At 41.8% G+C, this 23,967-nt stretch overlaps 1 protein-coding gene across 12 annotated transcripts in view; it reads left to right on the forward strand.

Moving 5' to 3' along the window:
- SUMF1 (sulfatase modifying factor 1) overlaps window positions 1–23,967 on the forward strand; it is a 129,812-nt gene that overhangs the window by 68,496 nt on the left and 37,349 nt on the right. For 10 of the 12 annotated variants that reach the window (XR_008615739.1, XR_003676885.2, XR_008615741.1 and 7 more), the window contains exon 7: window positions 1,003–1,119. The exons of the other annotated variants lie outside the window; for them this stretch is intronic. Coding sequence is in view for 7 of the 10 variants with exons in the window: in XM_024123905.2 (XP_023979673.1) it covers window positions 1,003–1,119 (117 nt within the window). In the remaining 3 variants the exon portion in view is untranslated. The remainder of the gene's footprint in view (window positions 1–1,002; window positions 1,120–23,967) is intronic. 12 annotated transcript variants of the gene reach the window in all.

The raw sequence follows: 23,967 nt of genomic DNA on the forward strand, positions 1-23,967 counted from the left end.
AGAGCACAGGCTCCGGACGTGCAGGCTCAGCGGCCATGGCTCACGGGCCCAGCCGCTCCGCGGCATGTGGGATCCTCCCATACCGGGGTGCGAACCCGGTTCCCCTGCATCGGCAGGCGGACGCGCAACCACTGCGCCACCAGGGAAGCCCAAAAGTTTTCTTCATGTATGAGAATTTCTATTACAATATGTTAGGAAAAATTTTGAGTCCCTAAAATAGCAAAACTGTTCTGTACATATTTACTATTCAGTCAAAGATTTTTCTCTCCTCCTCCCCACCCTCTTTCTTACACAAGTGTTGCACTTTGGTACCATGTCTGTGACAGTATTATGTGGCAGCCTGTCTGGTCTGCCTTTGAAATGTGATCAAACTACTTGCTGAAGAGCCTGTGCAGCTTACCTCATACTTCCACGTGCCAGAGATTGCAAAACCTCTATGTATTACGGATACGCTTGGTAATGAATTCACATTTTCTTTATAAAAACAAGTCCCCTCAGTGTTGCGATGATAATGACTGAGGCGTAAAGATAAGCTGGTGAGTTGGAGGGGGCTGGTGGAGAGGAAAGAATTGGCTTGGGGTCTCTCAGTGCTAAAAAGACGTCATGGCCAGCAGAGCTCAGCTCTGATGACAAGACTGATACCGGGTCTAATATGGTGTTTCTGTTATGCTTTTGAAGGTCTAAAGATCATTTACCCCTCACTCCCCAGTCAGATACAGATTTGACTTATGACCAGTACTAGTCTCTCTATTAGGAATAATTTCATTGACTTTCCTACCATGTAATGTAAACTCTTCTTAGGTTTCTAAACTCCCTTTGAGAGCTCAAAGCTGAAAAATATCTTTCTTTGTTTCTACATTGGCCAGATTGTATTTTCACTGTTGGAATGAGAATTAATATTCATACTGTAAAGTAAGAGTTCTTTGTACATTTTTGTACCAAAGAGGTTTTCTAGACAAGATGAGTATTTTGACAACATTTCCCCCTTTTCTTAATTTTTAGGTTGACGCCTTTCCTCCCAATGGTTACGGCTTATACAATATAGTAGGGAATGCCTGGGAGTGGACTTCAGACTGGTGGACCATTCACCATTCTGTTGAAGAAATGATTATTAACCCAGTGAGTATCAGTCTCAGAGTATGTATTGTGAAAAGGTTACATCCATACCCTGGGCAGTCTGTGGCAGTAATTTCATGTGTTTCGGGTATTTATTTTCTATTGACATTAATCTTGGAATTTCCCCAAAGGGATATTAAGCACTTGTCTCTTATTTCAACCTTAAAGCATTGTGTAGACATGTCTGTGGACATTTTATATGCTGCTGGATTGCAATGGTGATAATGATTTGAGGGAATCTGTCTATAAGTTTAGAAATTATTTCAGCCTCATAAATGTGATCAAAGTGAGATATATAAATAAGTAGGCAAGATTCATTAATGTTTATTAATAACTAGTGAGATCTGGTAGATGGTATTTATCATCCAGCTAATTGCGTGAGTTTTCACTGGTTGAAATTTTGATTGAAGAGCGTTGTTTGGAGAGAATGAGAAAGGATGCTTTCTGGGTGAATGTTGAATCAGGAAGATGAGTCATTTCATGATTATTTGCTGAACTCCACAGTATGTCAGTTTAGTGCATCATAAACCTTGGGAGTTTAGACAACCATGTTTAAGTTTTACCTTTTCTGGCATGGGAGGAATGTTGATTGCAGTTAGTGGACTACTGTGCCTCTGAAACCAAGCTTTCCCAGCAGAATATACAAAAACTGAGATGCTACAAAAAACTGGGCATGTGGGTGGGAAGTACTTCCTTTAAAAAGAACATGTCTGATTATTTCTTGTGTAAACAGATTGGGGGGAAAATACCATTTAAAAATCCTATCTCTAGCAAACTAGACATTCATAAGTCAGATCCAAGAATGTATATTTATACCAAAACTAGCTAGACTGGGAACTTAATATGTTTAGTTTTAAACCTTAACCTCTTGAAAAGGCACAAAATGTAGTGATAAAGAAAATTAATTCTTCGATCTCTTCTCAGTGGAGTGTTGAACAGCTCAGAGTAATTGAAGAAATTGTCAGGCTCTGTGCCTCGGGCCATTTTTCAGAATACGGGGATACATTTGTTTGATATGCTTGATTTTTCTTCACAGAGTAACACATGGATTGCTCATGAATAATCTAGAGACAGAAATCTACTTTCTTGTGGGCAGATGAAGGAGCTGAATTTTTCGGAAACTGTCATTTCCTCCTTGTTTTCCTTGTACTTTCTGGCAGGGCTGGTGGAAGTAGTGGTCGAAGACAACCCATCTCTCCAAAATGAGAACAAGGTTGTGAAGTTCTCAGTGCGTTTGTGGTCGGGAGACGCCATTCTCTACTGGCAAGATGTGACTTGGCGTTTGCTGTCAGAATCAGAAATAGAATTTTTTTCCCCCTCAGATTAAAGCATCTGCATGTTTGGAAGGGGGTGCACGAGGCTTCAAAATGCTGGCAAGTTGTGAATGTATCTCTCTGACCATCTGTTGTTGAGCTGAGTGCTTATTAGTTTCAGTGTTATAATTGCTTGTGTTTCTTCTAAGGATTTACAGAAAAATCCATATTTTTCTTGTTTTCCCCAGTCCCAGGCTCTATCTCAGATGTTGTCTTTGGTCTATAAATCATTCTCCTTGTAGGTTTCTCTCTGTCACAGAGGCCTCATTTGCTTCCTTATTTGACTGGGATAAAATTCAACAGTTTTGAGAACTAAATCCCAACTCCCTTGCAAACTGACTCTTTCATTCAGATCTTCACAGCTCTCCTTCATTTGTAGAGCCACTGCCTGTCTCTTATCTGCATTACTACATCAGCTTCCCAGCTGGGCTCCCTGCCTTCATTCTTTCTGCTGTACTGCAGCTGTAATGATCTTTATAGAGGACACGCTTAATGCTGTCACTCCTTTGTTTAAAATAAAGTACAAACTCTTGACCATGACTTCTGAAGGCTAAAATAATTTAGCCCTTGCTGATCTCTCAATGGCCACAGCTTTTTCTTCTTCTTTCAACATTTAATTATGAAATGTTACAAAAATTCAGACAAGTACAGAAAATAGCATAACAGATACCTATGATATCGACCATTTTGATTTAACGTATATTGACAGTATATTGTATTTACTATATTTCTTTTAGCCAAAGAACAAGAACAAAAACTAGTCAACACTTGATATTTGTCAGTATTTTTAATTTAAGCTATTCTGGTCAGTGTACAGTGCTATGTCACTGTGGTTTTTTAGTCATCGTATATGTATATATATATTAAAATTTGTTGAAGTACAGTTGATTTACAGTGTTGTGTTAATTTCTGCTGTACAGAAAAGTGATTCAGTTACACATAAATGTACACATTCTTTTTCATATTCGTTTCCATTATGGTTTATCACAGGATATTGAATATAGTTCCCTGTGCTCTACAGTAGGACCTTGTTTATCCATTCGAGATATACTAGTTTGCGTTTAGTCATCATATATTAAAGTCTGTCTCTGACAACTGTCATATCTGGCCACTCTGTTGATCTGCTTCTGTTGTCTGTTGTTCTTGAATTTTGGTCACATCTTGTTTTCTCACATGCCTTGCTATTTTTGATTGAGTACCAGACATTGTTTAAGAAAAACTGTGCTGATTATTTGAGATCTGGATAGTGGGATCATTCTCTTGAGTGGACTTACCTTTGCTTCTGGAAGCTTCTATTTCATATTAGCTTATTCCAGTCAGGAATTGAGATGATTTGAAGCTGAGCTTCAGTCCCTGTGAGGGCTACTTGGGTATAGTTCTTCAGGGTGCCAATGAACAGTCTAGGGGTTTTCCATGACTTTTCTTCCTTGTAGGGCGCCGAGCTCCAGGTTTTTTTCCTTGGCCTATTAAGTCTATGCAAAGTTCTGTTCAGCTTCTCAGCATTATAGCTGCTGCCATTGGAATCAATAGTCCTCTGGGAAAATGGGCTCGCCTCTCTGGGCTTCCCTTCTCTCTGGGGTTTGAGCCCTGCAATTCCTCACAGCTCTTATAGTTCTCATCTGATCTGTTTAAACTCCCAATTGTCTTTGTGGTCTTTTTTTTTTTTAATTAATTTTTGGCTGCGTTGGGTCTTTGTTGTTGCGCGTGGGCTTTCTCTAGTTGCGGGGAGCAGGGGCTACTCTTCGTTGCGGTGCGCGGGCTTCTCATTGCGGTGGCTTCTCTTGTTGCGGACCACGGGCACTAGGTGTGTGGGCTTCAGTAGTTGTGGCACACAGGCTGAGTAGTTATGGCTCGCGGGCTCTAGAGCGCAGGCTCAGTAGTTGTGTCACACGGGCTTAGTTGCCCCGCAGCATGTGGGATCTTCCCGGACCAGGGTTCGAGCCTGTGTCGCCTGCGTTGTCAGGCGGATTCTTAACCACTGCGCCACCAGGGAAGGCCCTTCTTTGAGGTATTAATTTATTTGCCTTTCTTCCCTGATGGCCTGTGTATCTCCAGTGCCTAGCAAAGAACCTGGTACATAATAACTGGTCCTATGATAAAGCCAATTCCAGATACCTAGGATCAAGAGAGTTTGGTTACTGTTCATACTCTAGGTGTTTCAAAAGCAAAGACTAGTTAAAAACAGATATTTTCAGGAAAAGCTTTGGACCAAAATACCCATGTGATTAGTAAACATTTCAACCCAGGAACTGACCTCTTCAGTGTCATGTGTATATTTTAGTTCCAAGACTAAATCATAATGGCAAATCATTTTAAATCTTCTTTGGAGAGCTTAGGAAAAGTCAGTGCCCTGTATGCAGAGGCTATTCGGGGATTATCTTTTTCTTGTTCAGTGACTTCCAGGGAGCAAAAGTTAATCATTAGTGTTTATTTTATTGGGTAGTCGTTTATGGCAAAAGCAGGTGGTGGGAACACCTTGTGTGCTTTGTACACACAATCCTAGGAGAGGCTGAGCTATTTGGCCATATGGAGTGAGGGTCAGTTTGGTCTTACCTGGTAGAAGGTTCTTGGGAGTGTGCATGCATGCGTGTATGTGTTTTCTGGAACTGCTTAGGGTGGCATCACCTCTTCCCACACAGACACAATCCAGAGTGTGGCTGTTGATACTACTGCTTTTTTTCACCCAATAATTATAATAATAAAAGATGATTTGTGTTTTTTTTCCTTTTCAGTTACCTAACCCGGAGACCCTTATTAATCTGTGGCAGTGTGTGGTGCTTTCAGTAAAAGACTATGTAGAGCTTATATAGCATCCTGATTTCCCACCCCTGCACCCTCACTCGCACTACCCTGGTATCATGCTGACTTGTTCGCTGATGATGTGAAAGGATGGAGTGATCTATAATATCTTTCCCACTCTTAGAGGTACACAGTTTCATTCAGGCAGCTTTTTTTTTTTCTAAGGGAAAGAATTGTAGTCTTAGAATTAGTCAAAGTAATTTGGATTATAGCTCTGCCACTTAATAGTAAAGGAATCTCTCTAAACTTATAATATAGCTTAAGTTTCCTTATCTACAAATTGGGAATAACTATACCTATCTCATGAAATTGTTGGGAAGTTAGATTTGATAATGTTGTATGTAAAAATACTTTATACCCCAAAAGTACTATTGTGGTGGTGGTTTACTCTTTTTGTTTAAATTACTTTGGGGTACCTAATTGGGATATTGTATGCTTCTGTTCAGCAGAATTAATGAGGAATGTTGGAAGCAGAGGGGGAGAAGATGATGTTTATAAATAATGAATGCCTAATATTCCTCCTATCCTTATCTTTTGTTAGCGTATCACATAGTCATCCTTACAATGAAAATCTAACTTCATGGCCCATTAAAGTCCAATGGGAATAAAGTTTTCTGAAAAGTATTCCTCCTTTGAATGAATCCTGCTGCTTGCCAAATTCTATTAGCCAGAGATTCTGTTTGTTTTGTTTTTGTCAACGTGGAGTTTGATTGTTCCGTTAGATCGTATAGCTCTAGACATTTTGGGAAGTGTGTTCCGTGTTGCAAGTGTGCCTTGTTGTGCTGTGGAATTGAGCAGGAGGCTGTAAGCCCTCCCCGTGTGCCAGCCGTGGTTTGCAGTTTGCACTCTGCTCATTTTGAAGGACACACGTCTGAGCCCTTGCCCATCTCACAGGGCACATGCCAACCCTCTGGCCTGAGGTGCTGGCAGGTGCCTAATGGCCAGTCCTGCTTTTGCCATTGGGTGACTGGACTTGGGGCTTGGACTTGCGTTTGCCCATCCTCTAAACCAGCGGTTCCCGTCCTTTTTGGCACCAGGGACCGGTTTTGTGGAAGACAGTTTTTCCACAGACGGGGTGGGGGATGGTTCAGGCGGTGACGTGAGCGATGGGGAGCCACAGATGAAGCTTCGCTCGCTTGCCTGCCACTCACCTCCTGCTGTGCGGCCCGGTTCCTAACAGGCCGCGGACCGGTATCGGTCTGCGCCCCAGGGGTTGGGGACCCCTGCTCTAAACTCCACATTTGGTTGTTTCTCTTCCCAATAACCCCTCCTCTGGCCTCCCACCACTACATGGATCAATGAATTTTGTACATCAGAAATGTTAGACCCCTGGGGCTTCCCTGGTGGTGCAGTGGTTAAGAATCCACCTGCCGATGCAGGGGACACGGGTTTGAGCCCTGGTCCGGGAAGATCCCACATGCCGCGGAGCAACTAAGCCCGTGGGCCACAATTACTGAGCCCGCGCTCTAGAGCCCGCGAGCCACAACTACTGAGCCTGAGTGTCACAACTACTGAAGCCCGCGTGCCTAGAGCCCGTGGTCTGCAGCAAGAGAAGCCACCCAATGAGAAGCCCGCACACTGCAACGAAGAGTAGCCCCTGCTCTCCTCAGCTAGGGAAAAGCCCGTGCACAGCAACAAAGACCCAATGCAGTCAAAAAAATAAAAATAAATAAATAAACTTAAAAAAATAACGTTAGACCCCTGCTCAGCCTGTCTCCTAGTCCTCCTCTGCCTATGGCGTGAGCCTGTCCTTGTCTCAGCTGGGCAAGAAACAGTAAATATCACATCATCTTTTGTTGACATTGCCCCACCTGTCGACTGCCCCATCGGCAGCCTGATCAGTGGAGCAGGCATGTACCCAGGATGTGCTAGGAGAAGGAGTTCACTGAGGATTTTTATCTGCCGTAAGGCCTTCATTCACCTATTTTCTATGAGGACAGTTTAGAATAAATCCGTTTGATGTAGAAGTGACCTGGCATTCAAAATGAAAAAGGCATGAAAGTGTTAAGGAAGTTGATTTAAACTTGATAATAAATTACTGTGGTTGTAAATGATATTTAATAAATCCCAAAGGGAAAGCAGGGCAATCAAAAATCATCAGTCTCTAGAGGCCGTGCTTATGAAAAGAATTTTATCTTCTTCTCCCTAGTGGAAGATGAAAATCATTCTGGAGGAAAAGCTAATGTTTATCCATTGCCACTGCTCTTCATGGTTCTGGAGCAAGGTCGATCATTCAACAACAATAACAAAAAAAAACCTGTTGAAAAATAGAAGGAATAGCTTGAATGTATATGGCTCAGATATTTAGATCCTGTAAACACATTTTCAAACACATTATCCAAACACATGCTTCTTGCTTGAAAAGGGTGAATGCTAATTCCAGTTGCTATTTGGAAGGTGGTAAAAATGCTATTCACAATAGTATTACCGTCACAATCTCATGTTACATCTCTGGACTCTTCCTGATCAAATAGAGCGGGACACCCAAATGTATTGTGGCCTCCTCTCTTAGTTTGGAGGATCGGTGGATCTTGGAGGGAAGTGAAAACTTCTAGCTTCTACCCCTGCAGGAACCCTTTCTTTGGTACCCATGACAGCTATGGTCCTGCATCCTCGAGCTTCAAACTTCCTGGGGCCAAGAATGCCCTAAGGTCTGGGGCATCTAGTTGTGTTATCAGGTGTTCTCACTGTTTGATGTTCTCCCATGGGCACCCAAACATTCCATCCCCGGAGTTTCAACTCACTGGTCCTCCTGCAGTTGGTGGAATACAGAACACAGCTTCTGTCTTGTGCAGACAGGTATCTGAAAGCTTTTCAGATACCTGAAGAGAGTCATAGCCTGTGCCCCCTCATCTTTCTCTTTCTAGATAAACATCCCCATTCCTTCAGCTGCACCTTGAATAACTTGGTTTCCAATCCAGGGCAACCCAGGTTACGTTCCTCTGAATAATATGAGTGGTTAAAAAAGTCCCATTTTCTAAATGGGCATCTGCAAATGTACACAGCATTCTGGATGTTCCCTGGTAGATGCAAATAATAGCGGGGCTGTCCTTTTTCCTCCTTGCGTGTCATCAGGTCTCAGATTGTGGTGGGAGTTAAAGGTTGAGCCAGTGGAATTCAGTAGAGCCAGGTTTGGATTTTATTACTGTCACTGGGGTTTACCAGGTGTGTGACTCTGGGCAAGTCACTTAACTACTCTGGGGCTCAGGTTTGCTTCTTTCGTAAAGGGGGATGTAGACTCCTACTTCATAGAGTTGTTGTGAGGAACTGAGAGAGTGTTTGTAGCCACTTAGCACAATGTTTGGCAAACAGCAAGCATACAATACACGGCAGCTTCTGTTTTCAGCGTCGCCGGTTCTCTCCTCCTCCTGCTGTGGGTGCTCTTGCTACTATGTGTAGTAGTAGCAGCAACAAGAGGAGCAGCTTGTAGTAGCCAAATAAAACTTCCCTTTCTTCCCCCAATATATTGATTTTAGGCTAGGTCTCCCTAAATATTGTTGTTATGCAGCTATGTTTTATGCATTTATTTTTTTAAGTAGTTTTTAAACTTTTTTGAATCTTCTCTTTATGTTATATAGCTGTTTTTTAAAAAAAATTATTTTATTTATTCATTTTTTTTTTTTGGCTGCATTGGGTCTTCCTTGCTGCATACGGGCTTTCTCTAGTTGTGGAGAGCGGGGGCTACTCTTCATTGCAGTGCGCGGGCTTCTCACTGCGGTGGCTTCTCTTGTTGAGGAGCACGGGCTCTAGGCACGTGGGCTTCAGTAGTTGTGGCACATGGGCTCAGTAGTTGTGGCTTGTGGGCTCTAGAGTGCAGGCTCAGTAGCTGTGGCGCACGGGCTTAGTTGCTGCGCGGCATGTGGGATCTTCCCGGACCAGGGCTCGAACCCGTGTCCTCTGCATCGGCAGGCGGATTCTTAACCACTGCGCCACCAGGGCAGCCCCATGTAGCTGTGTTTTGAAATGTAATGAGGAGCCTATCTCTTCTGTCCATCAAATTCCATTTTTTTTTAATGGGTTTCAACCTTCAGAGACTGCTTACAGACCTCATTGTGACTATCCGCTCTGTCATTTATGGTAGTGGTTTTCCCTTCCAGCTTCTTATAATCAACCAATTTGGCTGTGGTTTTGTCAGTGACACCACGTGAATGGGACGAGGCTCAGGGCAGAGGTCAGCCCCGGGGTCAGGCCGCATTTCCTGAGGACTTATACTGTGTTATGGGGCCGAATCGGCTCTCGGGGATGCAAAGGTGCATGAGACGGGCCGGCTGTTAGGGAGCGCGTAGTCCAGGGAGAGGGTGGGTAGTGATCAGGTACATCACGACGTGCTGTGGTGAGATTTGCTGCTGATGTGGTTGAGGTACGGCCTCCCTGAGCTCTTTTCTCTGCTGGTTGGAGCCGTGAAGCCTTCTCTGAGGAGGTGCTCTTAGAAAGGACGGCAGCAGTTGTGTGCCAGGTCCTTGGCATCCAGACACAGGAAGGACATGGCATGGCCTTGTGAGGAATTCATGGTAAGCAGAGAAAGGGTTTTCATTCTTTTATTTCCCTGCTGCTTTCAGTTTCTTGAAGTAAAGCCCTGAAGCCACAGCTGCCCTCTGCTTGCCCTTCAGTCCTGAAGCGCCTTGCCTTTTCCATACTCACGGTGAAAGTAAAAGTAAAAGCAGTGAGCAGGTTGTGTGTGTGTGTGTGTGTGTGTGTGTGTGTGTGTCTTTCTTTTAGTTTTGCCACAGTGTATTTTTCTTCTCCTTATGGGCACAGTCGAGCTGTTTCAAGAATTTCTGTTAGCTAACCAGCTAGGGCCTTTGGAGAGTGACTTGTGAATTGCTTTCCTAGTTTGGCATGCTCAGTAGAAGGGCTTTTATGAGCTCTCTTTTTCACAGTGTAGAGCCCTCCTGGGGGGGGAGCCATATGCTCTAAGATTGGGATGACAGAAGGTCGGCATATAATGGGTTGGGGTTATAACAAAAACGTTACAGGCAAAGCGCAAAGAGTTTGCTAATGTGGTTATTTGCTGTCCTCAGTCAGGTTCTTCCTGCTGCACTGAATAACAGAACCATGGCCTCGTGATGGAAGCAGAGGTCAGCAGCCTGGGTTTCCATCTGAGATTTAGCTTTAAAATGTCAAGGGGCCTTAGGTGAGTCATCTTGCCCTTGTCTGGCTTACTGCTTCACCTGTAAATTTTGCTGGGGATGTAGCAAGCCATTCCTAGGGTACAGTAAATCTGGACAGCAGCCCTGGAGTCTTGTGCTGGCGTGGAAAACAGGCAGTGCTGGATGAAGAAGCTGGTAGGAACATGGTTAAGAGGACAGGTTTTAAAATGATTCACACCTCGTTCTACATCCTAGTTTTGCCACTGATGGCATGGTGGCCTTGGGAGAAGGGGGTGACATCTTTTGATTTTGTTTCCTCATCTATAAAGTGGGAGTAACGATAAAATTTAAGGACATTGGGTTGTTCTGAGAATTCACAAGAGATTCAAGCACATGGCACTGTACCTGCACAGTAAGCACGGTAAGTAAATGAGAGCTAATTACTTTCCAAACACCCCACAGTTGGAACATTTCCATTTTGAAAATCCTTTCCCCTTCAGCACATCCTCTTGTTTATTATACCAGATTATGTTCTTTTCTTCCATTTATTTATTTATTTATTTATTTATTTATTTTTTTGTGGTATGCGGGCCTCCCTCTGCCGTGGCCTCTCCCGTTGCGGGGCACAGGCTCCGGACGCGCAGGCTCGGCGGCCATGGCTCACGGGCCCAGCCGCTCCGCGGCACGTGGGATCCTCCCAGACCGGGGCGCGAACCCGGTTCCCCTGCATCGGCAGGCGGACGCGCAACCACTGCGCCACCAGGGAAGCCCCCATTTATTTAATAAGCATTTATTGAGCACTTGCTTTGTCCTAGGGGCAGACATAAATGTCACACCATCCTTGCCTACAGAGAGTTTGAGTTTCATAATCCCTAATTACGGTTCCTTTCTTCCATGATACTAGGAAGACTTTGCCCCACTGACGCTTAGGAAATCAGAACTGAAGCCCAGGCTTTTGGCTTCCTTTCAGAGGTTGTTTATTCCTTCTCTGCACCTCTGTTTACCTGGAAGGGGCCACGGGAAAAGGAGGGTGGGGACCTGCAGAGTCTTTGTCACTTGGGTCCCTTATTTATTTGGGTCCACAGCTGACAGGCCAAGTCTGAGCAGCATTTCTGGACAGAGGCAAGTACTTGCCAAATTCTAGGTGGAAGAGGCCTCCATTATGGGTCTGTTGCACAAAGTTTTTCTCTCCTTTCCTGGTGTGGTTTGCAGATGAATTGACAGCCGGAAGTGCAGGCGCTGTATCCAGAGCCAGAGCCTCTGCATCAGGCTTGGGATCCTGGCTTCTGCCTCCGTGGGCCTCCCTTCCCATCTCCTTCCTACTCTAGGCCTTCCTGGACAGATTGTTTTTCTTGGTGTTGCAGTGACTCCCTCAACACTCCCCCAGTATCTCAGCCCCTAATTTATGCTTAACATTTTCGGCTGAGGCCTCTGTCTCATCATGCTTGACAGTCAACAAAGGTTAGTGTATGTGTATATTCTGGCACACTGAATAATTCTCTTCTTTACCATTTTTCACATATGACAGTCTATAGTCGTAAACACCTTGACCACAGCACTCCTAAACCAGAGGTGGAATCATTGCACACTGTTTGGGAAGAAAAAGTGTGGTCTCTGTCAACCTGGAGACAGTGCCCCAAGCCCTTCTGCACTCTAGCTTTCTAGATTATTACAGTAAAATGTTTGGGTTGAAGGAGAAGAGGTATGCTTCAGACCCTTGTCCACAGCATGAATTTACCCCAGAGCTGCCCAGTGCTTTTGTGATGATCCAAGTCAATGTTCTTTATACTTTACATTTATGTTTGGTTTTTTTCTCCTTGAAGAACTCAGAGTCCTCTCTGTCTCCCTCCCTCCCTCTTTCTCAGAGACTCTTGTGTCTTTCTCATACCCACAAAATATTCCTGATTGTGCAAAAGGAGACATGTGGTTTTAGTCTCATTTCTTATGATAATTCAGAGAGTGGAAAGAGGTTCTCACTTTGCCCCAGATTTGGAATTTGATTTGCAGAGTCAGGATTAAATCCCAGGTCTTCTGATCTTGAGACTCATACAGTATTTACCAGACTCCAGATGTTACTTGAAATACAAAACTTGAAAGGATACTTACTTCCTTATAGTATCTTACCACAAACTGCATACACTAAGTCAGTAATTTCAGAAAGTGTTATAAATGTGAAAGTTAATTTAAGAGATGTGAATTGCTGTGTCATACAGTGGCTTCTTCCAGAGCAAGGGAGAGGCAGTGAATTATGCCTATGGATTTTTATATCTTGAGATTTTAAATCAGTTTCTTGTCCTTTTTACCTTCCTAATCTCTTATTTCCACTAAATTGTTCTTTAAAAGTATTGATTCGGCAAGTCAGTTTTTGCACTGAACATTTAACCTGTTAATGAATTGTGAAGTAATGTTGCGTCATCTTCCACTTCTATAGCTTCACCTTTCATGCTTTTTCCTATGCCATAGTGTGACTCATTTGTCTTTTCCCTAAGGATCTGGAAATAAAACATGTTACTGAGAAGAGAAAAATAGAACAGTTCAATCATCTTTTATATCAGGTTATTCTGGGGACTTTTTTCATGTGGATATGTGGACATATTGATAGTATAGGTACATACATATCCACATGTGTGATTTCTATATAAATATATACTTTTATTCTTTCAGCAAAATTTATTGGCAATCTATTGAATACCAGACTTATGTGCTGGGTTCTGGGAATCCCACAGACCTGATCCGCTTGCCCTCGTGTAGCCTGCAGATGTTGAGGAGTCAAGCAAACACACCTCGTTATATATATGTGCTTATGTATTTAACTATATGTGAGGAGGAAGTATAGCATGATGGTTAAACTCAGGCAGTTTTGAAGTCCGACCTGGTTTCCTATCTTAGCCACTTACCAGCTGATTAACCTGGGGCAAGTCACTTAAATTCTCAATCAGCTTCCTCATCTATAAGTGAGGAAATAGTAGTTACCCCTTGTAGAGTTACTGAGAGATTTCAATGAGATACCACAAAGAAAATGTTTAGTGCAGTGACTGGTATGTGGTAAGCACTTGATAAATCTTAATTGTGGCTATTGTTTTTATGTGTAATGAAAATTCAAATACAATGAGCTAACAAGCTACGAAATGACACCTCACTCTGAAATCTAATTCATGAAAGACATTTATTCTGGACCTTTTTAGGGATGGGGAAAAGAGATAAGACATCTGGTAACATGCAACTGTAAATAACACTTCTTTCCGTGGACAGTCTCTGCTTTATACTCACTAAAAAAAGTGAACACTGCTTCTAACGAAGTGACAGAACTTAGAGAATTGGGCACTTAGCACTTGTCTACTTTTGCAAAGTACAAAATAAAATCATGGAAGTGTTCAAGTATTCTTTGCAAAATAATGTTTAAAAATACTATTTGGTATAAACTAATTGCTTATACTCTCTCATAACTTGCTAATGAGTTGTCACTGAAGAAGACAGTAGATTGTGAATGTAAGAGAACGTGATAAACGAAATCCTCAGGAAGACTAAACTGCGTTTTTCTTATTTCTCACAATGCTTTAGAGCCACATCTGGCTTTGCAAGCAGGACTGAACGGTTTCACACCATTATTCTGAGAGATGGAAGTGACTGAACCTGGAGTAGACCTTTCAGCAGATGTAGCTGGTACCCTGTGATCTTGGTGGCTTGGTTTTCATTGACCCAGAAGCCACCTTTCTTTAGGATGATGCTACTATATACCTTGCCTTGTTTAGGATGAAACAAACTGATTTCTCTATACTTTAGAACCAACCCCTCCAGGATTGGATAGACCATGAATGTTCTTTTGTGTAGTACATTAGCATATTAAGCTTTCAGAAATTAAAGAACCATCTGCATTATTAGACAACAAACTCCATTTAACAGTGTACACCTGTTAGCAGATGATAAGAAAGTTAGCTCTTCGTTGCAGAAATCCAATGTGCTGCTTATTTTCTCTTAATAGTTGCTTCTTCTGTGTTTAGGTTGACTGGTTTTTAGCACTTAGATATTTCATGGCCTTGTGTTGAAGACTACCGCTTATTTGCACAATTATTATGGTCTGTATCTCTGAAACAAATCATATGTATCTACCGTTGTATAAGTCAGAGTATTAACCATTTTCCTGGACTTTGCCGCTCTTTCTTCTCTCTTTCCTTCCTACCTAGAAGTTTCTACCTAGAAGGTGTAGAAGTTGAGGCCCTTGGCCACCTCATACCCACTAGGATGGCTACTATTAAAAAAAATAGAAAATAACAAGTGTGGGTAAGGATGTGAAGAAATTGGAACCCTTGTGCACTGTTGGTAGGAAAGTAAAATGGTGCAGCTTCTTGGAAAAACAGCATAGTGGTTCTTCAGAATGTTACAAATAGAGCTCTGATCCAGCAGTGCCACTTCTGGGTATATACCCAAAAGAATTGAAAGCAGGATCTTATTTTTTAAAATTTATTTTATTTTATATTTTTTAAAATTGGAGCATACTTGATTTACAATATTGTGTTAGTTTCAGGTGTACAGTAAAGTGATTCAGTTATACATATATATTCTTTTTCAGAGTCTTATCCCTTACAGGTTATTATGAAATATTGAGTATAGTTCCCTATGCTATAAGTAGGTCCTTGTTGATTTTCTGTTTTATATATAGTAATGTGTGTATGTTGATCCCAAACTCCTTATTTATCCCTCCTCCTCTTTTCTACTTTGGTAACCATGAATTTGTTTTCTATGTCTGTGGGTCTATTTCTGTTTTGTATATAAGTTCATTTGTATCCTTTTTTTTTTTTTTTTTTTTTTTTTTAGTTTCCACACTTAAGTGATATCATATGATATTTGTCTTTCTCTGTCTGACTTACTTCACTTAGTAGGATAATCTCTAGGTCCATCCACATTGCTGCAAATGGCATTATTTATTCTTTTTTATGACTGAGTAATATTCCATTGTATATATGTATCACATCTTCTTTATCCATTCCTCTGTCAGTGGACATTTAGGTTGCTTCCATGTGTTGTCTCTTGTAAATAGTGCTGCAGTGAACATTGGGGTGCATGAATCCTTTCGAATTATGGTTTTCTCTGAATATATGCCCAGGAGTGGGATTGCAGGATCATATGGTAGCTCTGTTTTTAGTTTTTTATGGAACCTCCATACTGTTCTCCATAGTGGCTGTACCAATTTACATTTCCATCAACAGTGTAGGAGGGTTCCTTTTTCTCCACACTCTCTCCAGCATTTATTATTTATAGGCTTTTTGATGATGGCCATTCTGACCAAAGTGAGGTGATAACTCATTGTAGTTTTGATTTCTCTAATAATTAGCGATGTTGAACATCTTTTCATGTGCCTTTTGACCATCTGTATGTCTTCTTCGGAGAAATGTCTATTTAGATCTTCTGCCCACTTTTTGATTGGGTTGTTTGTTTTTTGATATTGAGCTGTATGAGCTTTTTATATATTTTGGAGGTTAATCTCTTGTCAGTCGCATCATTTGCAGATATTTTTCTCCCATTCTATAGGGTGTCTTTTCATTTTGTTTATGGTTTTCTTTGCTGTGCAAAAGCCTTTGACTTGAATTAGGTCCCGTTTGTTTATTTTTGTTTTTATTTCCATTACTGTAGGAGATGAATCCAAAAAGATTTTGCTGCGATTTATGTCAGAGTGTTCTTCCTATGTTTTCCTCTAAGAGTTTTATAGTGTCCAGTCTTACAGTTAGGTCTTTAATCCATTTTGAGTTTATTTTTGTGTATGGTGTTAGAGAGTGTTCTGATTTCTTTCTTGTACGTGTAGCTGTTCAGTTTTCCCAGCATCACTTATTGAAGAGCCTGTCTTTTCTCCATTGTATATTCTTGCCTCCTGTGTCACAGATTAATTGCCTATGTAAGTTTGGGTTTATTTCTGGGCTCACTATCCTGTTCCATTGATCTGTGTGTCTGTTTTTGTGCCAGTACCATACTGTTTTGACTACTGTAGCTTTGTAGTATAGTCTGATGTCAGGGAGCATGATTTCTCCAGCTCCATTCTTTCTCAAGATTGTTTTGGCTGTTTAGGTTTTTGTGTTTCCATACAAATTAAAAACAAAAATTTTATTCTAGTTCTGTGAAAAGTGCCACAACACTTCTGACACTAAATGTATAGGTTTTTTTCCATACCAACAGCCAAGTCCAATTCTCTGGACACCAATGGAATGTCCTTCGATTCAATTTAGTCTGACACTAACCACCTGGAGTCAGCACAGACTCCAAGGTTTAAGGGCTCAGTCCCACAAGTCTGCTGCCACTTCAGATGCCAATCCAAGTATTGGGTGCTCTGGGTACCCACACTTCTGCCTGAGCTGGCTCCTAAGTCGGGAGTTCTCACAGCTCCCCTCTTTCAGGTTTGATAATTTTCTAGAACAGCTCACAGATCACTTAACTTACTATCACGGGTTTATTATAAAGGATACAAATGAACAGCCAGATGAAGGGGTACATAGGGTGGGGTCCAGAAGAGTCCCATGCACAGGAGCTTCTATGCCTGTGAAGTTGGGGTGTACCACCCTGCTGGCATGTGGATGTGTTCACCATCTCTGAAGCTCTCCAACCTCATTGTTTGGTTTTTTTTATGGAAGTTTCATTACATGGGTATAATTGATTAAATCATTGGCCATTGGCGATTAGCTCCAACCACCAGCCCTTCCCCCTCCCCAGCGATCAGGGAGTGGAGCTGAAAGTTCCAACTCGATAATAATGCCTGGGTCTTTCTGACTGACCATCTCCCATCCTGAAGCTCTCTAGGGCTCTCCAGCTACCAGTCATGTTATTAGCACACAGAAACCACTCATCACTCTGGAGAACCAGTACAAAGACCAAATATATATTTCCCATTGTATCACAGGGGGCTCTCCTGTCTTATTCTTCTTTCTAACCTTCTCGCCTCTTTTTTTTGGTGAATCTCTACTTTGGCCAAGAATCATTACACAGAAGCTCAAGTGCAGGGTAATCATCTACTAGTTCAAATAGTGTTGACATCTACAATCCCAGCCACTATTTAAGGCTCAAATGATAAAGCAGTGAACAGAGCAAAGTCCATGCTGTCAAGGTGTCTGCTTTCTAGTAGGAGAATGAAAGCAATTTGTAATTTGTCACCAAGTGGTAAGCGCTGGTGTATTTAATTTTTTCTGACACCAAATGTGTGTGTTTTTTCTGACCAAATACGTGTCATTTTTCCACACCAATTCTCCAGCACCAGCTGGGTGTCCAGAAATTCAATCCAATTCTGATACTAACTCTTAGAGTTATCCCAGACACTGCAGATTAAGGGCTCAGTCTTTCAAGACTCGTCCACTTCAGATGCCAGCTGCAAATGGGGTACCCAGGCTAGCCACACTTCTGCCTGGCAGACTTTGAATTTGGGGGTTCACATGACCCCTTCCTCAGGTTTGATAATTTACCAGAACAACTCACAGAACTCAGGAAAGCACTTTACTTATGATTGCTGGTTAATTATAAAGTATACAACTCAGGAATAGCCAAAAGAAAGACACATCTTTTCCAAGGGTTTCAGCTCTGTGCCAGGAACTGGGGACAAAGACCAGATATTTGTGTTTTGATACCACAGCGAGGAAGAAGGGGGATATATATATAGGGTAGGAAGAGAGAGAGTGATGGTAGGTGGAGGAGGGTATGATCTTTCAGCCTGTCTGGAAGCTTGTCATTTGACAGAGACACTAAATGGAGTGTGAAGTCTGAGGGAAGAGGCAGAAAGAACTGTAAGTGCAAAGGACAGTGATATCACGAGGGACCCAAGAAAAGGGATAATGGGAAACAGACCAACATTATGTTGCCTTAAGAAGCATGTCCACACGCAGTCTGGTGTGTACATAAAGACACTTTCTACCGACCTGACATTGTGGCTCATTGAGGTCTCATGGCACCTGTAGTTTATTTTGTAATGAAAGGAATATGTTGGATTTCCTCCTTATCCCTTTATTTCTGGGGTGTGATTTTTCCTTGGAGGTTTTTGAAAACCATTCCAGTAACACACAGGGGAAGATGAGACTTGACAAAGTAGGTCTGTGAAATGGAACAGTTGCTTCCATGGTATGAGGTTGAGACCCCCAAACCCAAGGGGGTTTGAGCCAGTGAAACCACTGAAGGCATCTGCAGTATCAATCTAAGTATGGATGTCTGTTTAAATGGTAAGTGTTGCTACTTTAAATGTGTATTTATTCCTAAGTGAAAGAAGCAGATGTCATATGCCAAGAGAAGTACTTTCGGAGAGGCACATATAACAGGGGGAGTTTTTTCAGCTCTATCCCAAAGCTAATGAATGTCTTATTTTTTAACAATGTGAACTCTCGACTCACAGTTTCCCATGGGTTTTAGCCATTTTCTTGCAGTGAGCTTGCGAAATATGGACAGCCTTGTGCTCTTCAAACTGGAACAGTGGAATAATTTATTTAAAAAATATGATACCACTTCAGCTCATAAGGGGCACATGGCCGAGTGGCTGAGTGTGAGCCTGGAACCATATGGCCTGGGCTTGACTCCTGGCTGCTCCACTTACTAGCTGTGTGTCATTGGACAGGCAGTTTAACCTTTCTGTTCTTTATTTCTCCATTTGTAAGATGGGGCTAATGATGGGGTGTCCAAACATTCCTAGCCTGTGCTCATGCCTGGCACAGTTGTTAATCGCGGCCCTGTTCACTCCCCAAAGTATCCTTATTTGGACAATAAATTATATAACTGCCCTACCAATAATAGAACCCTCATCAAAATATCGTTTTAAAGATGAAAAACATTAAAACAGTACCTGACTCTAATATGTGCTCAGTAAATATTAGCTGCTATTATTAGCTGCTACAACTGGCATCAGTGTTTTTAAGTATCCAGTTTTATGTATTATCCCCCAAAGCAAGAATTGTTACTATAGTCCTTGGGCTATGAAAGTGACATATTTTTTTGGAAAATGGAGGACCGTGGACGCTGAGAGCGAGTTAATACAGCTTTGCGAATTCTCTTCCTTTTTACCCTAGATTGGCTGAAACAAGTAGCATGGAGGAAATGACTGTTTTCATTCATTTCTCTAACAGGGTAATCACCATACAGCACATGCTGATTTGACAGAGAAAATACTGCAGGGGTTGTTAACTTGGACTGTGTGTTTAATGTGCTTTTCTTTCCAGTCCGATCTCTAGTTTCCTTTCTTTGACCTTTCTCTGCGTGTCACCCTCCTTTTTCTCTCCTCATGCAAGGTCTAAAGCTAATTGCAGTCCTTTCTGCCGGACCTTGTGCTGGGGGATGAATAAAATTACACATAATTGGAAAAGCTTTACTTGAAATACCGGTTTCAGCCACCCACTCTTAAAATCCCTTGTTATGTTCGACATCAGGTAAAGAAAGTGAGTTGGTCAGAGGCGCAGCTAGCCTGGAAGAGATTTGAGCTAGGCAGTCACAGGTGTGGGAGAGACCTTGACTCCTGGCCTTGTCACTTGCTAGCTGGGTGACCGGGGGCGCTCCATTTTTTCTGTCTCTCTGAGTTTCTCTATTCCTCATCCCTAAAGTGGGGATCATGGTACTTCCTGCTTCCCAAGGTTATTGTGAGTATCAAATGAGAGAAGAGGTATTAGCATGCTATAAGCAAATGTGGGCAGAGTTCCTTTCTTTAAAAATGGTTGAGGTGATTGAAAAGAGATCCGTTTTAGGAGACACATGAGCAGAGGCTTGAAGGAAAAGATTGAAAAGGCTGCTCCTGTTTGTGTGTTTCTGAGCTGCCTATTGCTATAGTACCCGGTGAGTTAAACAAGGGCGCTGCATGAAGTGTTTCAAACGGGCAGCAAGACCATTTTTGTTTAGTCCTAAACTTCAGGCTGCCAGAACCATGCCTGTGGGAGCCCGGGTGATAAGATAGCTTGAAGGCTTGACTAGAAGTGAAGTGTGCAGAGAGCCCAGCTTTTAGCCAATCTGTGCGAGGATGACTTAGCTCTCAAGGGAAGATGCATGCTTCTCAGGGTCAGAGAGTGGAGAATGAAATCTGTCCTTTTAAACTCCAAACCCCCTATACATAAACTTCTAAGGAAACTTTGACCCCTAGCATTTTGGGGCTCTGGAAGTTTTTTCTTCTTTGAGCTTAATCTGGTTTATGATTTTCTCTCGTTTAACTAAAAAATTGTTTTTATTATAGAAAATTTCAAACATGCAGAAGTTGAGAGAATAGTATATTAAACCCCCATGTCCTTAGTACCCGGCCTTAATAATTATCAACTCATGGCTAATCTTGTTTCATTTATATTTCCGTCCACTCATCCCTGCTCCCCTTCTCTCCTGGATTATTTGAAGCCAATCCCACTCCTCATATTTTATTTAAAATACCATCATTTAAAAAATTTGTTTACTTTCATTAAAAATAGCTTTATTGTGATATAGTTGGCATAAATTGTACATTTCTAAAGTGTACAGTTTGATCAGTTTGTATATGTATATATACATAATTATATATAAAAATATATATACTGATCAAAAAATAAATATATATACACACACATATCCATGAAACCACCATAGTCTAGATAGTGAACATATCCAACACCCCAAAATTTCCTTGTGCCCGTTAGTAATCCCTCCATTTTGCCTTCTCTACCTCTCATACGTGAGCAATTACTGATCTGCTTTGTGTCATAGTAAATTAGTTTGTATTTTTTAGAGTTTTAGATCAATGGACTCATACAGTGTGTACTTTTTTTTTTTTTTTTTTGTCTAGCTTCTTTCACAATGGCATAGTCTTTTATTCATTCTACAAATATTATTGTGCTCATGCTACTAGGTACCATTTTGGAAGCTGCAAGACGTCTTAGGAGGCTATTGTAGTAGTCCAGGGGAGAAGTGGTGGTTTGGAGCCAGGGTGGTTACTATGGAGATGATAGCTGCCACCCATTAGCCATCTGCCTTGGAGGTAGAGCTCATCAGACCAGCTGGATGTCGGGGTAGGAAGAGGGAGGAATTGAGAATTGCGCCTCAGGATTCTGGCTTGAGCAGATGGGTGGGGTGTAGTGAAATGGAGGAAGACTCAATGAGAAATAGGTCTGACCTTCCCCAATTTGATCCTTTACTGGGTGTCCGTTGTTTCTTCAGAGTTACTCTTGTTATCATTTGTTGGTCTTAAGAGGTATCTAATATGCAGATGAAAACAATATTTAAAACACTTTAAGGTATTCACGAGATTTCTGGGTCTTCTCACAAACGTTATTAAAATAAAGGCTAGCTGCCGTTGTCAAACTGAAAATAGTGAATCTCAGTTTTCTCCTCAGGTGTTTGTGGTATCGGTTGTACCAGGCAAGGGAAAGAGAAAGTAGCGCAAAGTCAAATCATATTTTCAGACTTTTAAAAGTTTCTTGGGGAGAAGTTCTCTCCACTCTTTCTCTGGCCCCCAGAATGTTTTCGTTTGGGTTTTACCATTAAAAATGTTAACGTTTTGCTAAATCGGATGCTGTGGTAACAGCCTCTGCATGCTGCGACTAGCTGTGTGAATTTCATTGTACTATACAATAGTCTGTCTTCCTTCTGCAGTGTTAGTAACAGGTCAGCTATTTTATTAGAACTTAGACTCCTTTTGGGGGGTTTGGTCTTAGAAAAAATGGGTCAAGTTATCACTGTGGTTTTCGAATTTTGGAAGTTACATGCCACTTGGTTTATGGGCACCTTCGGGAAGTCTGAGTTAGCCATGAACTAATAATGTGTAATAGTAAACAATAATGACTGCACATTCATTGTTTATTATTTGCTCAGTGCTTTCTATGCATTCTCTCTTTTAATCCCCACATCATTCCAGTGAGGGGATTTTATACGTGTATGTGTATAAGTAACCTAAATGTCTACTTTTCACCTAAAAAGCAGTTAACATGCAAACAGGAAACTGTGACCAATACCAAGGAAAAAGATTAGTTAAATAGAAACTGAGTAAGCACAGATACTGGATTTAACAAAGACTTAAAAGCAGCTATTATGCTTAAAGGATTAAGGGAAAATATATTCAAAGAATTGATAAAAGATACAATGTGAATCAACAAATACAGAATCACAACAGACAAATGGAAATGATAAAAGAAGAACCAAGTGAAATTTCTAGAATTGAAATTATAATAACCAAAATGAAGAGTTCCCTAGATGAACTTGATAGCAGATTAGAAATGGTAGGATGGCAGAATTAGGGAACTTGAAGTTAAATCAAGAGAAAATTTCCAAACCAAAGAACAGAGAGGAAAAAAAATTGGAGACAGGTCAACAGAGGCCTGTGTGACAGTATCAGACGTTTCAACATAATTTCAACACGTGTAATAGGACTCCCATATGGAGAGGGGAGAGAGAAAGGGACAAAACATTTTTGCAGAAATGATCTAAATACTTACAAAACTTGATGAAAATTATCTACAGTTCCAAGAAATTCAGTGAACTTCAACTAGGATAAACACAAATGAGAAATATACCTAGACATGTCATAGTCACAGTGCTGAAGGACAAAAAGGAAATCTTGAAATCAGCAAGAGAAAAGCACTTTATCACATACAGGACAAGAATAATGTGATTAATGACTGCTTTCTCATCAGAAACAGTGCAAGTCAGAACATGGTGGAATGATACAGTCAAAGGGCTGGAAAAAAACAACTATCAACTAAGACTTCTATATCTAGCAAAACTATCCTTTAAAAATGAATGTGAAGGAAGTCTGACTTGATTCTGGGAAAATAGAGTAGACATATATTTCCCTCTTCTTCCCACTAAATACAATTAAAACTCTGGACACTACCTAGAAAAGGAACATAAGAAGTCCCTGAAGAGCGAAAAGAAGGCAGAGTAGCTGCAGACCTTGGGACCCTAGGAATGACATGGTGGTGAGTTCCATGGATTTTCTTTTTGCCTCATATATCCCAGACTTGGAGCTGAAGAAGCCAGCAAATGCCAGGGAATGTAAACCAAAGAAGTCCCAAGAAAAGCCTGCTCTCTCTAGCCAAAGGGGAAATAGGGAATGGACAGTCTAGCAATACTGAAAACTTGTAGTCAGTAAACCACCCTACTCCATCTAAGCATGACAGAAAAAAACTGTGTTTTCTCACGCCTGTAAAGGCCAGGGTGGGGAGCCTATACTTGCACCCTCATGAGGCTGTATTGAGGTGACATAATACCTCTGCCAGGATGGTGTCAGAGAAGGCCAGGTTGGGTGCCAGGCCTTTCATAGTTGCCTGGCAGTAATGAGGCCACCCCTCTCCATGGTGTAAGTGGCTACTATTTGGGGAGCTGAAACTCTCACCTTCTCCAGTAATGAGCATCCCACATGAGGTGTCAGTGGAGGCTGAGTGGGGAACCCAGACTTCTGCTTCCACCTGGCAGTAACGAGATGGCTCCCTCCCTTCCCCTGCCAATGTGGCGTCAAAGAAAGCCAGGGAAACAGAATAGTTAAATAAGAGCTAGAGTCTTGTAACATATAAACATTATCCAGGTTTCAAGTGAATAATGACTTGTCATATCAAGAACCAGGGAGGGGCTTCCCTGGTGGCGCAGTGGTTGCGCGTCCGCCTGCCGATGCAGGGGAACCAGGTTCGCGCCCCGGTATGGGAGGATCCCACATGCCGCGGAGCGGCTGGGCCCATGAGCCATGGCTGCTG

This window comes from Physeter macrocephalus, chromosome 18, assembly GCF_002837175.3.
Source record: "Physeter macrocephalus isolate SW-GA chromosome 18, ASM283717v5, whole genome shotgun sequence".
NCBI lineage: Eukaryota > Metazoa > Chordata > Mammalia > Artiodactyla > Physeteridae > Physeter > Physeter macrocephalus.